Source organism: Propithecus coquereli, unplaced genomic scaffold, assembly GCF_000956105.1.
Source record: "Propithecus coquereli isolate 6110/MARCELLA unplaced genomic scaffold, Pcoq_1.0 Scaffold703, whole genome shotgun sequence".
Taxonomy (NCBI): domain Eukaryota; kingdom Metazoa; phylum Chordata; class Mammalia; order Primates; family Indriidae; genus Propithecus; species Propithecus coquereli.
The window spans coordinates 693,917-706,074 of NW_012153097.1; the positions used below are offsets into that span (position 1 = coordinate 693,917).

Consider the following 12,158-nt stretch of genomic DNA (forward strand, 5'->3'; position numbering starts at 1 on the left):
ACCCAGAAGTCACTTCGTGGAGAGGTAAGGCAGGATACGGTGAGTGATCGGATGTGGGCAGTGATGGAGACCCATTGACCTTGTGCGGTGTCCACTCAGTTACCAGCCCTGGAAGAGGCTCAGCTTGAAGATGAGATTATGACTTTCTTTCCTGGCAGGGTGAATTTGATGTGCCTTTGAAACATCCAGGGGGAGTATCAAGAGAGAGTTGGGTTTGTGGTGAGGCACTGGGAAGTAATGTCTGGCTGGCCTCTAAATACGTACAAGTGACTCTGGCGTCAGGTGGCAACTGAAGCCATGACTGTGAACGGGAGGGACTGTAGAGTGTGGACTGAGAAGAGAAGGGTCTAGCCAGGTTTCAAGGATCTTCCTCACTTAATGGGAAGCAGTAGGCCAGCAGTAGGAGGAAAACCAGGAACATGGTGTTACCACCAAGGGAAGAAAGATTTTCAAGAAGGAAGAGCTGGGAAGAGGACCAGCACTGCTGTGATTAGGTAAGAAAATGTTCTTGTAGTTATCTGTTCATCCAACAGGTATTTACTGATTGACGCCATGTGCCAGGCGCACTTCTAGGAGCTGAGAATACAGCATTCAGGAGGAAAGTCTGTGCTTTCCTGAACTGAAAAAGGAGAAGTGCTAAAAAGAAATGATCGGGGAAGTAGCCAGAGTTCGAGGGCACTGTGGGCCCTGCAGCTTTTACTGGGGGTGAGAACGGAAGTCTTTGAACATTCAGTCCTACAGGGATGATCGGCATCGATGGCTAAAGAAGAGGCCCGGATGGAGTTTGTTGAGGTGGGGTCAGGGGCATGAGGCATGGAATCAGATGATCTGGAGAACTTTCTGAAGAAGGAGAAGGGTGGTGGCTGGAGGGGAACTGGGGGCTGCCCCTTTCACTTCTCTGCATGTAGATTTGGGGCTCAACTTCTCATTCCCAAAGGGAATCCTAGAACAGGATCCTGGAGCCATAGACACACCCTGTGTATGAAAAGTCTTCTGAAATACACTCACCCCCTTCTTTCTGCCCCAGTGCACATGACTGAACTGACAGCTCAGGCGTTTGTCTCCTAGGCCGCCCTCCTGGCGTTAGCGCTCCTTCCGACCCCACACTTTCCTATCACCTTCTTCATTGCCCCTGTCACTTCCTTGTTCCTGAGGCTGTAGATGACGGGATTAAGTAAGGGCGTGAGAACGGTGTAGAAGACAGATACGACATTGTCCTGCCCAGGAGAGTGGTAGGACACAGGTAACATGTAGGTATAGATGAGGGGCCCATAGAAGAGGTTGACGACTGTCAAGTGGGAGGAACAGGTGGCCAGGGCCTTCCGACGCCCCTCCACAGAGTGCATCTGGAGCACGGCTGCCAGGATGAGGCCGTAGGAAGTGGTGATGAAGCCAATGGGCCCCAGCAGGACCACCACACCTGTCACAAAGAGCAGCTGCTCGTAGGCTTCTGTGTCTGCACAGGCCAGCACCAGGAGGGAGGGCACTTCGCAGAAGAAATGGGCGACCTTCCGTGAGCCGCAGTAGGGGAACTGCAGGGTCAGTGCGGTCTGGATGGAGGCGTTGAGGGACCCTCCCAGCCAGGAGGCCACCACCATGAGCAAGCAGACCCTGCGATTCATGAGCACCGGGTAGCGCAGAGGGTTGCAGACGGCCACGTAGCGGTCATAGGCCATGAGTGCCAGCAGAAGACACTCTGCGGCTCCCAGGAACATGAAGAAAAACATTTGTGCCCCACAGCCCCCAAAGGAAATGCTCGTCCAGCCAAAGAGGAAGGCCACTATCATCTTGGGGACGGTGACCGAAGTAAAGAAGATGTCCAGAAAGGACAGCTGGCTGAGGAGGAGGTACATAGGTGTGTGGAGCCGGGCATCAGCCCAGATCAGCAGGACCATGGCAGTGTTGCCGACCATGGCAAGGATGTAGACAAACACCACCATGCTGAAGAGGAACAGGTGCGTCTGGCTGTCATTAAAAAGGCTGGTGAGGACAAAGCCAGCGGCGGAGGAGTGATTCCAGCACTCCCTGCCTGTCTCCTGCTGAGCCTCACTGTTGGACAGGAAACATTCCCTGAGAGACACAGAAAAGGGGTGATGGATGAAGACAGCAGAAGGGAAACAACCAGGAAGGCTGGTAAAGGGGCAGCAGAAGTTCTTCATAACGTTCTTGCAAGTTTTTGCAGGGTCAACGTTATTTCACAATGAAACGTTATTACAAAAAGCCTAGTGTGAGGCCAAAACAGTGCTCAGAGGGAAACTTGAACTCAGAATGCACATGTCAGGAAAAAGGCAAGACTAAAAACTGGCCATCTAAGTTTCCATCTCAAAAAGCTTGAAAAAGAACAACAGCATATTATAACCCCCTATGTTGTGTAAAAAATACATATTTAACAATATTCCCGATACTTAAACAAAACTATGCACAGAAAAAATAAAAACAAAACAAAAAAGCGCTTACTCCCGTGGCTAACTCAAGGCCTAGATCCATAAGTACAAGAATTATGTGGTTCAAAATTCTTATTTACTTGATGATCCACATGATACGTTTCTCCGAGAAATAGGTGAGAGCTGTGTGTGCGGCTGGCGTGGTGCGTCTTACCAGCGGTGGGGCTGCATGAGCATCTCCTCTCTCCTGTCACCTGGACTCAGGAATCCGGGACTTGCGCCTGTGTGCTCAGCTGCAGTAATTGCTCTTGGGGGTTTTTGACACTGTGTTCTCCTCATGCTCATACCGTAGTTTTCTTATCTTCACCTCAATACTTCTATGATAGCTGAGTCTTAGTTACGAAGGTTTCTTAAAAATTTTTGATAAAGATTGGGCCTTGCTATAAATATAAATCTGTGGACTCCGTGTTAGGGGTGGGTGAGTCGGATTCGGTAGTTTTCCTTGAGAGCTGCTGGGATCCCTAAAGTCCTCCCTTCTCATATCAAATCTCAAGGAACTATGAGTTAAGCTATCACGGAAAAAAGTCCCTCAAAGGCAGTTCTAGGAGGTGTGGACAAGGGGCAAGTTAGAATCCATTATGCTGCCCCAAAGGATGAAGCTGTGTGACAGCCAGGGGAGACCTGCCTACCAGGCAAACTGCCCAGCCACCGAGGTCCGTGGCAAGCCTGGTCCCACGTCCGGAATCCTAAGGATGCCTTGAATTCTGGCTAGTATTTTTGGGCTTGAGTCTGGTAGCAGACGACTGCAGTGGAGTGATTGGAGGGAAGTGCCATGAGCTGCCCAGCGTTCTATTAAGGAGTGAGACCATGAGGGAATGCTAAAGCTGGTGGCATCACCGGGCCACTGGGACAGCGTGGGAGGGGCAGCCAAGTGTCTCAGAGGCACAGCATGTCAGAGATGTGGCCAGGCTGTACCATCTCTATGGGCGATCTGTGTTTTCTATTTCCCTGAATCTAATCCTTGGGCGTGGGGCGTGAGTGCCTTGCTTTTCAAAGCTTCCAGGCTGCGCCGAGGTGCAATCTGACTTGAGACCCACTGACCAGCCCACTGCCCACATCTTACCATATTATGGTCAAAGGTGCAAAGGAGCTTAGAAGCTGGGACTTGTCCCAGGTCCTATTTTTAGACAGCGGGGAGCTGTGCCAGGAAGCAGCTGTCTGTGCTGCTTGTCCTGGCCCTTCCTGCTGTGCCAGGGGGCCCCTGTTATCTGCAGCCTTAAACCCCACCATTCTGAAGCCGCTCATACTGGGCATAGAGACCCCTTAGATCTAAATCAGACATGTTTCAGAGTATAGCAGGGTCCACCTCAAAAGCTTCTCTCTGGAGCTGAGCACAGAAATTGGCATGGTTAAATTCAAATTTTTGAGACAGACATGGCTTTGAGTGAGGATATGATACACTGCACCCCTTTTCTGTGTTTGATGACACTGTCATATCTTGAGGCCTTTTGGACCTGGGGAGGGACTGCACCTCCAGGGTAAGCGAATTCCTGGAGACAGTAAGTAACTTGCCTGAGAGCCTGCCTGTGATACGCAAACCAGCCCATTCCCATGTCGACAGCCCCCAATTTCTCCTTTTATAAGGCTCCCACAGTCTGGGACTCTCCCATTGCCCTTGACTGTACCGGGGCCAGGTCCTGGGCACAAAGCCCACGAGACTCACCCAAGCTGTCCCCCTAAACCTGCCCGGCTGTTTGCCCGGCTCTCCTGAGCTGGCCTTCTCAGCAGCCGCGAGACTGGCATGCGGAGCGGTGCTGCTCTGCCGCGGGCACGTGCATGGCAGGCGTTCAGCAGCACACCTGCACCCTGCCCTCCGGACGCCAGGAGCAAAGCAGTCTCCAGACACTGCCCAGTGTCCTTACAGGCCGCAGTCTCCCTGGTTCAGAGCCTCTGCACTGGAGCCCCACTGTCACTTACCTTCCTTTCCCTTCTGTGAACTAAAATCTGAAGCTCCCCAGCTGACTAAATGGACCCCCTCTTGGCCAAGGGGGCCCCAGAAAGACCCTAAAGCTGAGTTGCTGGCCATGAGAAGGGAGGTCAGACATGCCTTGTCATGCTCCTCTCCCTTCTTGGAGGTGTCCTTTGTGACTCATTAGCAGGCCTAAAGCTGTGCAAGACAAAGCTTAAACCACGCCTGCAGGTCTTCAGTTTACCCAACAGATCTCGTCAGTCTGAGTATATGTCTGGTGACTTGTCTCCGATTAGCAGACTTTCTTTTCTGAATTTAAAACATTCCAAGCCTTTAGACAAAACTTCATTTCTTTAACTAATTACAAATTGAAGAATCTTTAAACCCATAATCCCCTGCTTCTAGATGTCTTGCCTTTTTGGGCCAAACCAATGTACACCTACCATGTATTGATTTATGACTTTACGTATAATTCCTGTCTCCCTAAAATGTATAAAGCCAAACTGTAACCCAACCATGGTGAGCCCACTTGCTCAAGGCTCCCTGGGTGTGTCTGGGCCAGGGTCACTCATACTTGGCTCAGAATAAGCCACTTTAAATTATTTTACAGAGTTTGGGTTCTTTTCCATTGACATTTCCCTTCCCCTCCACCAAGGCAAATGAAAAGGATAAGAGATCACATGTTTAACATCTGCAATAATTTGACTTGGGCTTGGCTGAATGTCCTTTGCTGGTTTTATCCAGTTTAAAGCGCTGTGGTTAAGTACCTAGTCCCTGGAGCCAGGCTGCTTGGGTTCAAGCTCCAGCTGCACTGTCCCCAGCTTTGTGACTTGGACAAACTATTGGACTTGGACTCCGGTTCCTCATTTCAAAAATCGTTGGGACCTCTGGGAGCATTAAGTGGTTACATATGTAGAGTCTGGGACAGACTTGGGACAGAGTCTGACATTTAAGTGCCAGCTGCTGTTAACGTCAGTACTATTGCCACCTCTGTAACTTCAAGCCTCTGCTTACCTCTCTATAAAATGGGATTATTATGCCCACTTCCCAGGGTTACCGTAAGAAAAATGGTGAGGTCATGCCTTTTCCGTAGTAGGTATTCAATACATGTTAGAACTCTTCCTTTCTTCACTCGAGCAGATTAATTTCACAAAATAATCATAGAGTCAACACTTACACTTGCCTGCAAGGGGCTCCCGGTCCCTCCCACGTGGAGAGCTCCTTTACACACGTTGTCTCCTGAAACCTGGAAGGGGGTGTGTTTGTTGTGCCTGGGGGGGTTCCTCTGCTGCACACTGGCTCTCCCTACCTAGACTGCAAATTACTTATGACCAGGGATTGCGTCCTTCTTCCTGCTGTATTTCACCACAAAGTGTGGTTCGAGGTGGCCCTGGGTCAGTGCTGGTGGACCATAGAAATACGTATGATGAGTAGCTGAAAGAAACACGTGCTTGCCCATGAAAATCCCACTGCCTCCGTTGCCGCGCTGCATTGTGGCCGTCGGAGTCCCCGTCCCCTCTGGGGGCTGAGCGCGAGCCGGCTGCGGGACGCTGCCTCTGCCGCCTCGGCTCTGGCGCTTTCCCTCCTCCTGGCAGTTCCTCAGCATCGCGACGTGTGTGGCCGGGGGCTCTGCGTGTGCCTGCGTGTGCATGCAGGTGTGCACATGGCTCAGAACAGTGTTAAGGGAGGTTCACTTCCTCTCATACTGTTCCCCAGAGGAAGAGGATATGTTTTTCCCTCCCTATCTCTTCCAGCATGCCTAGATCAGAAATGTCTCACAACAGGCGTTGAAGAACTGCCAGAATGATGTAAAAGGGAGTCGCGCCTGCCAGTGGCACTGTTTGTGCTGTGGGCTACATCGAGCCCACGTCATTTATTTCAACCCCCTATGGTTTTGCTGTACTGATTTGATTTTTTTTATTCCCCTACAGTATTACAGATTTTTTTGTTTTTATGCAGCCTCGGTTTTCTCAATTTGAGATGGATGGAGAAGGGCAGCGTAAGTTCCAGTAACCTGCTGTGGTTATGTGCTTTATTGGGGACTGTGTGCATAGCAGTAAGACAGTAAACTACATCTCATCATTTGAGGGAAAAAAGCAAACTTCTGGACTGTCAGAGATTTGAAATGTTGGGAAGTTTCATAGAGGAGAAGTCATGCAATTGCCTTTCCGGGAGTCTCCACAGTCAGCCCACTGTCAATCACGGGCTCACGCGTGGGGTGAGGGTAGTCACTCCCCCATCTCGTGCGCCTTCCCTCGCGGACTCACCTCATGCCGTCCTGATCCACAGTCCTCGTCTTGGTCTTGGTCTCTTGTTGTCTTTTTCCTTTCTCCCGTGTCCTTCCGTGGCCAGGGGCTGTGGCTCAGAAACTGGGGCAGGTCCCTTCGGAAGTGCACGCGGAGGGTTGTGAAAGCTGAGGCGTGAACTTCGTCTCCTCCACACGGGGCACCCCTAAAGCTTCCCGTTTTCCCCTCAGAGCCTCTTCTTTCCACGCTACCCTCCATCCTCCTTTTCCGCAGCTAGGGTGAGCTGCTGCTTCGTGTCAGCACTCCTTCCAGCTCGGAATGCTCGATTACAAAGCCTTTTAAACGAATTTGCCCCACATTTCCCGCAGAGGCCGAGACGGCACAGTCCCGTGCAGCGCTTGCGGTTTAGCTGTGCTGTTGCGACTCGCAGGGTACGTGTGCCGCGGCCGAATCGCCTGGCCCTGAACCTTCAATCACAGGTGAGGCGACGGTGTTTAGAACGAAGGTCCCCGGATCTGTCTGCACATTGGAATGATCTGGGAAGTTTCAAAAAATGATAATGCCTGTGCCTCACTCCAGAAATAGTGATTTTGTTGGTCTGGGATGTAGCCTGCTCTTTGGAAGGTTTAAAAGGTTTTCCGGTGATTCCAATCTGCAGACAAACGTGGGAACCGCTGAATTAGGGATTCCACGGGCAGAGGGAAGGCAGATGTGCCGGTTGCTGGCACCCCGGGCTGCCTAGGCCGAGCGTGTCCCGGATCAGCAGCCCCCGCCACTTGCTCAAGGTGCAGATTGTCGGGCTCCAGCCTGTAGCTACCAAATCAGGGGCTGTGGCTGGGGCTCAGAAGTGTACTTTAACAAACCCTCCAGGTGATCCAATGTTCTCAACCAGGGGACATTTGTCAGTGTCTCAAAACACCTTTAGTTGTCACAAATGATAATGGCGTCAGGTGGGAAGAGGCCAGGCATGCTGTTCAACACCCCAGTGCACAGAACCAGCCCTCCTCACAACAAAGAATTAACAACCTTCATAGTGCCAAGGTCAAGAAAGCCTCCTCCTGATCTGCTCATTTCCTGTGGTGAATTTGGTTTCCCCAAGGAGATGGCAGAGCGTGGGTTCAAACTCACTCTGACCCAAAGCCAGTACTTGTTTTGACAACATTACAACTGCTCTCTGAAATCTCATGTCTCCCAAACTGGCCAGTGACTGGTCACTAAGTAGCAGTCTAATTAGAAGAGCCACTTAAGTAAATTCCAGTTAACCTCATGCCACATAACTTATAGATATTGCTCAAATAAAACCTAGACGGAAACATCGAAAGACACTGCACAGATACCAACAAGGAAAAAGAAGATGGAGGATGACTGACCACATTTGTCTCCCTTTCCCCTTAATGAGGCACTTGAGCAAGGGCCCCATGGTTAATGAATATAAGGTGAGATGGGTTTACTGGGACAAGGACATCCTGGCAGTCATTTGTCTCTAAAATAGCTGGTTGAGGAAGAGTGTGGCTCTCCATCCTTTAGGGTTCCTCACAAATGGAGGTGGGGCAATCCTTACTTCTGTAGATACCCGAGGCTCTTTAGTTGCACCGAATGAATTTTCCAAAACTGTAAGCCAGTGATTCTCTCCATGCCGGCTCCTAAGTATTCCCAGGTTTTCTGTTCAAGCAATTAAGTGACTTCAGAAAGAAGATACAATATAGATTTTAATGAATTCTAATTATGAACAAGTGTCAGAGTCTGAGATACAGCTCCTGGTTTCTGGAGAAGTGAAGACTACTCTAAAAATCACACACATACTTCCTCAGTGGTGATGCCTCCAGGGGCTCCAGGCCCCTGGGCTATTGTTCTAAACCATTGTGTACACCCTGCACTGGTGGGCAGATGGAAGATCCACACAGGGGTCTTGGCCTCTGGGGCACTGCTTGGCAACTGGCAATTAGAGATACAGAGGTTCTCTCTTCCCTCCCTCCTGCCCTTCTTTCATGTTTCCTACTGAAATTGGCTCCAGTTACTGCTATTTTTGTTTTTTTTTGGTCCTATTGTCCTAATGCATTTTTATTCCTCAATTTGAAAGGAATCAGAATGGGAGGTAAACTAATATTTTTTACCTCCCATTTTGTGTTAGACATGCAGCACATTATCTCATTTTATCCTAGTAGTAGGTAATAGATCATTATTTTATACATGAAGAAATAAATGTTCAGAAGTGCTTAGTACTCAAGGGCATCTGCCAACGTATGGCAGATCTGGGATGTGACTCCAGGTCTAGGTCACCACAAAACCTGGGACCCCCGGCCTACCACGTAGCCACCCTCCACTAGGTTCACACTCGGAAATCGAGGGCACGTCATTGTGCACAGGTGCTCGCAATGTGGCTGATGGTTACATCTACACAGGCCTAATACACTGACATTTTGGATTGAGTCAACCAATTAATTCAGTGAAAACTATGACTTTGGCCTATTTCTCGACATCAGATGTCTGATTGTTTTATGAACATTAAATTACACCTTATCTTTGAATCACATAAAAAGATTACAAAATATGGCCCATATTCAATATCTCATCACTTGGTTATTTCATTCATTCTTTAGGCAACTGTGTATTAGGCAAATGCTTGTTGCTACTGTCAACAGAAAAGAACCCAAACTCTGTAAAATAATTTACAGAGGTTTATTCTGAGCCGAATATGTGCGACCGTGGTCCAGAGAGCCACTCCCAAGAAGCCTTGAGCAAGTGGTCTCGCCGTGGTTGGGTTGCACTTGGTTTTATACATTTCAGGAGACGGGAATTATACATAAAGTCATAAAACAATACATGGAAGGTGTACACTGGTTTGGCCCAAAAAGGCAGGACATCTCGAAGCAGGGGATTATATAGATGGGTTTAAAGATTCTTTGATTTGTAATTGGTTAAAGACACGAAGTTTTGTCTAAAGGCTTGGAAGGTTTTAAATTCAGATAAGAGAGTCTGTTAATCAGAGACAAGCCACCAGACATATACTGGACACCCAGACTCAAGGATCTGTTAAGTAAGTTGATGACCTGTAGCAGTGGTTTAAGCTTTGTCTTGTATAGCCTTAGGCCTGTTAATGAGTTGCGAAGGATATCTCCAAGGAGGGAGGGGACATGGTGGGGAAGGTCTGACCTCCCTTCTCATGGCCAGCAGCTCAGCTTTAGGATATTTCTGGGGTCCCCTTGGCTAAGAAGGGTCCATTCAGGCAGCTGGGGGGTAAGATTTTATTTTAGTTCACACTACCAGATGAATGTACACAAATCCCCAGGATAAGATTGTTAAGCTCTTAGAATTTATAATCTCAATAAACATGCTCAATGATGTGAGGTGAATATTATTATCTTATTTTGCAGAGGGGGAAGTCGAGACTCCAAAAGGAAAGAATCTTGCCTAGGAGCACTGAACTTGGAATCGTTAATGGTTCCCGATCTGCCAAGCGAATTCATTTTTTAACCAAATTTAATCATGTTTTGTTGCTGCAGACTTTGTTCATTCATTTTTGCTTTTACTCACTCAACACATATTTGTTGGTCACTGGCTGAGCTGGAAGCTACTTGTGGAACATTCTCCTTTGATCCTATAAGATCTGGTAACAGCCATATTTTTTCTCTTCTAACTTTCATTTACAGAGATCCTCTCCTGCCCCAAGATTCCAAGTGCTCAGACAGTCCCGAAAAATGTGTCAGCTGAAGCCCAGGGAGAAAGGACCTCCCTTCCTCACCAAGCACAGACCTGGCCAGGGCTTCCTCTGTAGCTCGCTGACCACGTGGTGTTGTTCCGTCAGAAAAAATAAAATCAACAACTGCTGAATCTGTGCACACTGACGTCACCATGAATTTAGAGTGAGAAATGGGATGAGTTTCTTTATTAAACATGTATGATCTTGTGTTCAACCCAATTTCCTTTATACTTAAAATGCTTTATATCTAAAGCCAAGACCATGAAGTCTGTTTTTCTTTAGTATATTTTTTCTTTTCTATTTCCTCAAATTCCTTCCCATCTCCATTGGTTCTATCTTCAGCTCTTAGATACCTTCAGTTTCTGTTGTCATTACCTAATCTCAGATCCAGGGAACGGACCCTCAGTGAGATACCCTGACTGATGGGGCTTCGTGCGCCCTGCACCCGGGGGCTTGGTGTATGCACCACACTCAGTCCCACCGAATAGTTAAGCTGTACCCGACTATGCGTAGGTGGCCTGCTGCCTGAGTCACAGAGATCCCCGTTCGCTGCTTTGCACTGGATTCTCTTTATGTGTGATTTCTCTCTCTGTCCATCCAGCAGTGCTTATCGTGTGTCTCCAAGGATGGGCTTGTATTGAGGGACACGAGGATATACCCCAAACATTCTGGTCTGGCAGGAATCCTGAGACAGTATGCCACGACGCTGTGGATTCCGACTCCACCTGTGGAAAGTCTGAACTACCTGGGGAGGGGCCTGTGCTGCGGCCAGTGTCATCCCGGGCGGAGAATAGAGAAGAGCTCATGTCTGACCACAGTCTTGCGTGTTTCATTCACTTTTGCATCCTCTGGTTGGCCCTTCTTTTCTTTTTACTTTTAACCACTGAGGAACAACAGATTGGTTGGTTCTTAATAGAACAGATCAGCTTGGGAGGCAGCAACAAAGTCAATTTTTGTCTTCTGTCATTGAACACTGACACATTTTTTAAACCTTGCCATTGTAGGTCTGTTTTCCATTGCGCTGGAACACATCGCCACCCACGCCCCTGCCACAATAAACTCTGATTTCTCTACGTGCTCTATATGTTGTGGTCACCAAAGTTAAAGCATAATGCCTAGCATGTTTCTGGTTGATAAGAGATGTGATGATAACTTCTGGGCCCTTGAATTGCAGGGTTTTTTTTTTTTTTCGTTTAGTTAAAAAATTCTTCCATGGCCATTTGGTTTATTCGCCTTATGGTAGTAGTAAGTCCCTGATTATTTGCTTTATTACAAGTAACTTTTTAAGCTGTCCTTGTTCCTTTTGGCATTGCCAGGTTTCTGAACTGTGGAGCACCTTGCATTCACCCCTACTGGAATTTCTTTTCACTGGTGAGCAATTAAAAATTCTTATATAAAATACAGTGATTCTTGTATTTTTCATACACACTGAAATATTTCTGTTAATATGATATTTTAAAATCATCATTATAAACCTTTTGGCACTTCTATTATTATTCTGAATACTAACAATAATAATAGTTACCATTCATTGTGTACTTACTATGAGTCAGTCATTAAGCTAGGATTTTTACATTTTTTTATTAAAAAACATTTAGGTGGCACAAGTGGGAATTTTTACATTCTTACACCAGCCACATAAAGTATTGATTATTACATCTGTGGGCCAGGTGGAGGCCAAGAAAGCTTAAGCAACTTTCTTAAGGCCACATGATGAGTAAGTGGCAGAGCCAGGATTTAAACCAAGGAATGCTAGGAGTGGTCAGAGGAGGCTTCCTGGATGAAGTGACCATTGAGCCTAGATCTAAAGAAAGAATAGGAGTCACCTAGGGAAGTGGGAGAGCAGATGGAAAGCTGTA

The 12,158-nt window shown here is 47.9% G+C and overlaps 1 protein-coding gene across 1 annotated transcript; it reads right to left on the reverse strand.

The window, feature by feature from the left end:
- Positions 1 to 1,064: 1,064 nt before the first annotated feature.
- On the reverse strand, positions 1,065 to 5,959 carry LOC105823981 (olfactory receptor 2Z1-like). Its single transcript, XM_012661292.1, has 2 exons — positions 5,679 to 5,959; positions 1,065 to 2,070 (listed from the first exon to the last, which is right to left on the reverse strand). Exons 1-2 carry the CDS (start codon positions 5,957 to 5,959, stop codon positions 1,065 to 1,067), a joined length of 1,287 nt encoding a protein of 428 aa, XP_012516746.1.
- Positions 5,960 to 12,158: the final 6,199 nt, after the last annotated feature.

What these genes read in the sequence shown, in the direction of transcription:
- LOC105823981 (XM_012661292.1), bottom strand. Translation starts at nt 5,959, where the DNA reads ATGCTGAGGAACTGCCAGGAGGAGGGAAAGCGCCAGAGCCGAGGCGGC. An exon ending in GACGCAATCCCTGGTCATAA is followed by an intron (nt 2,071 to 5,678) that starts GTAATTTGCAGT and finishes TGTGTCTCTCAG; the next exon opens with GGAATGTTTCCTGTCCAACA.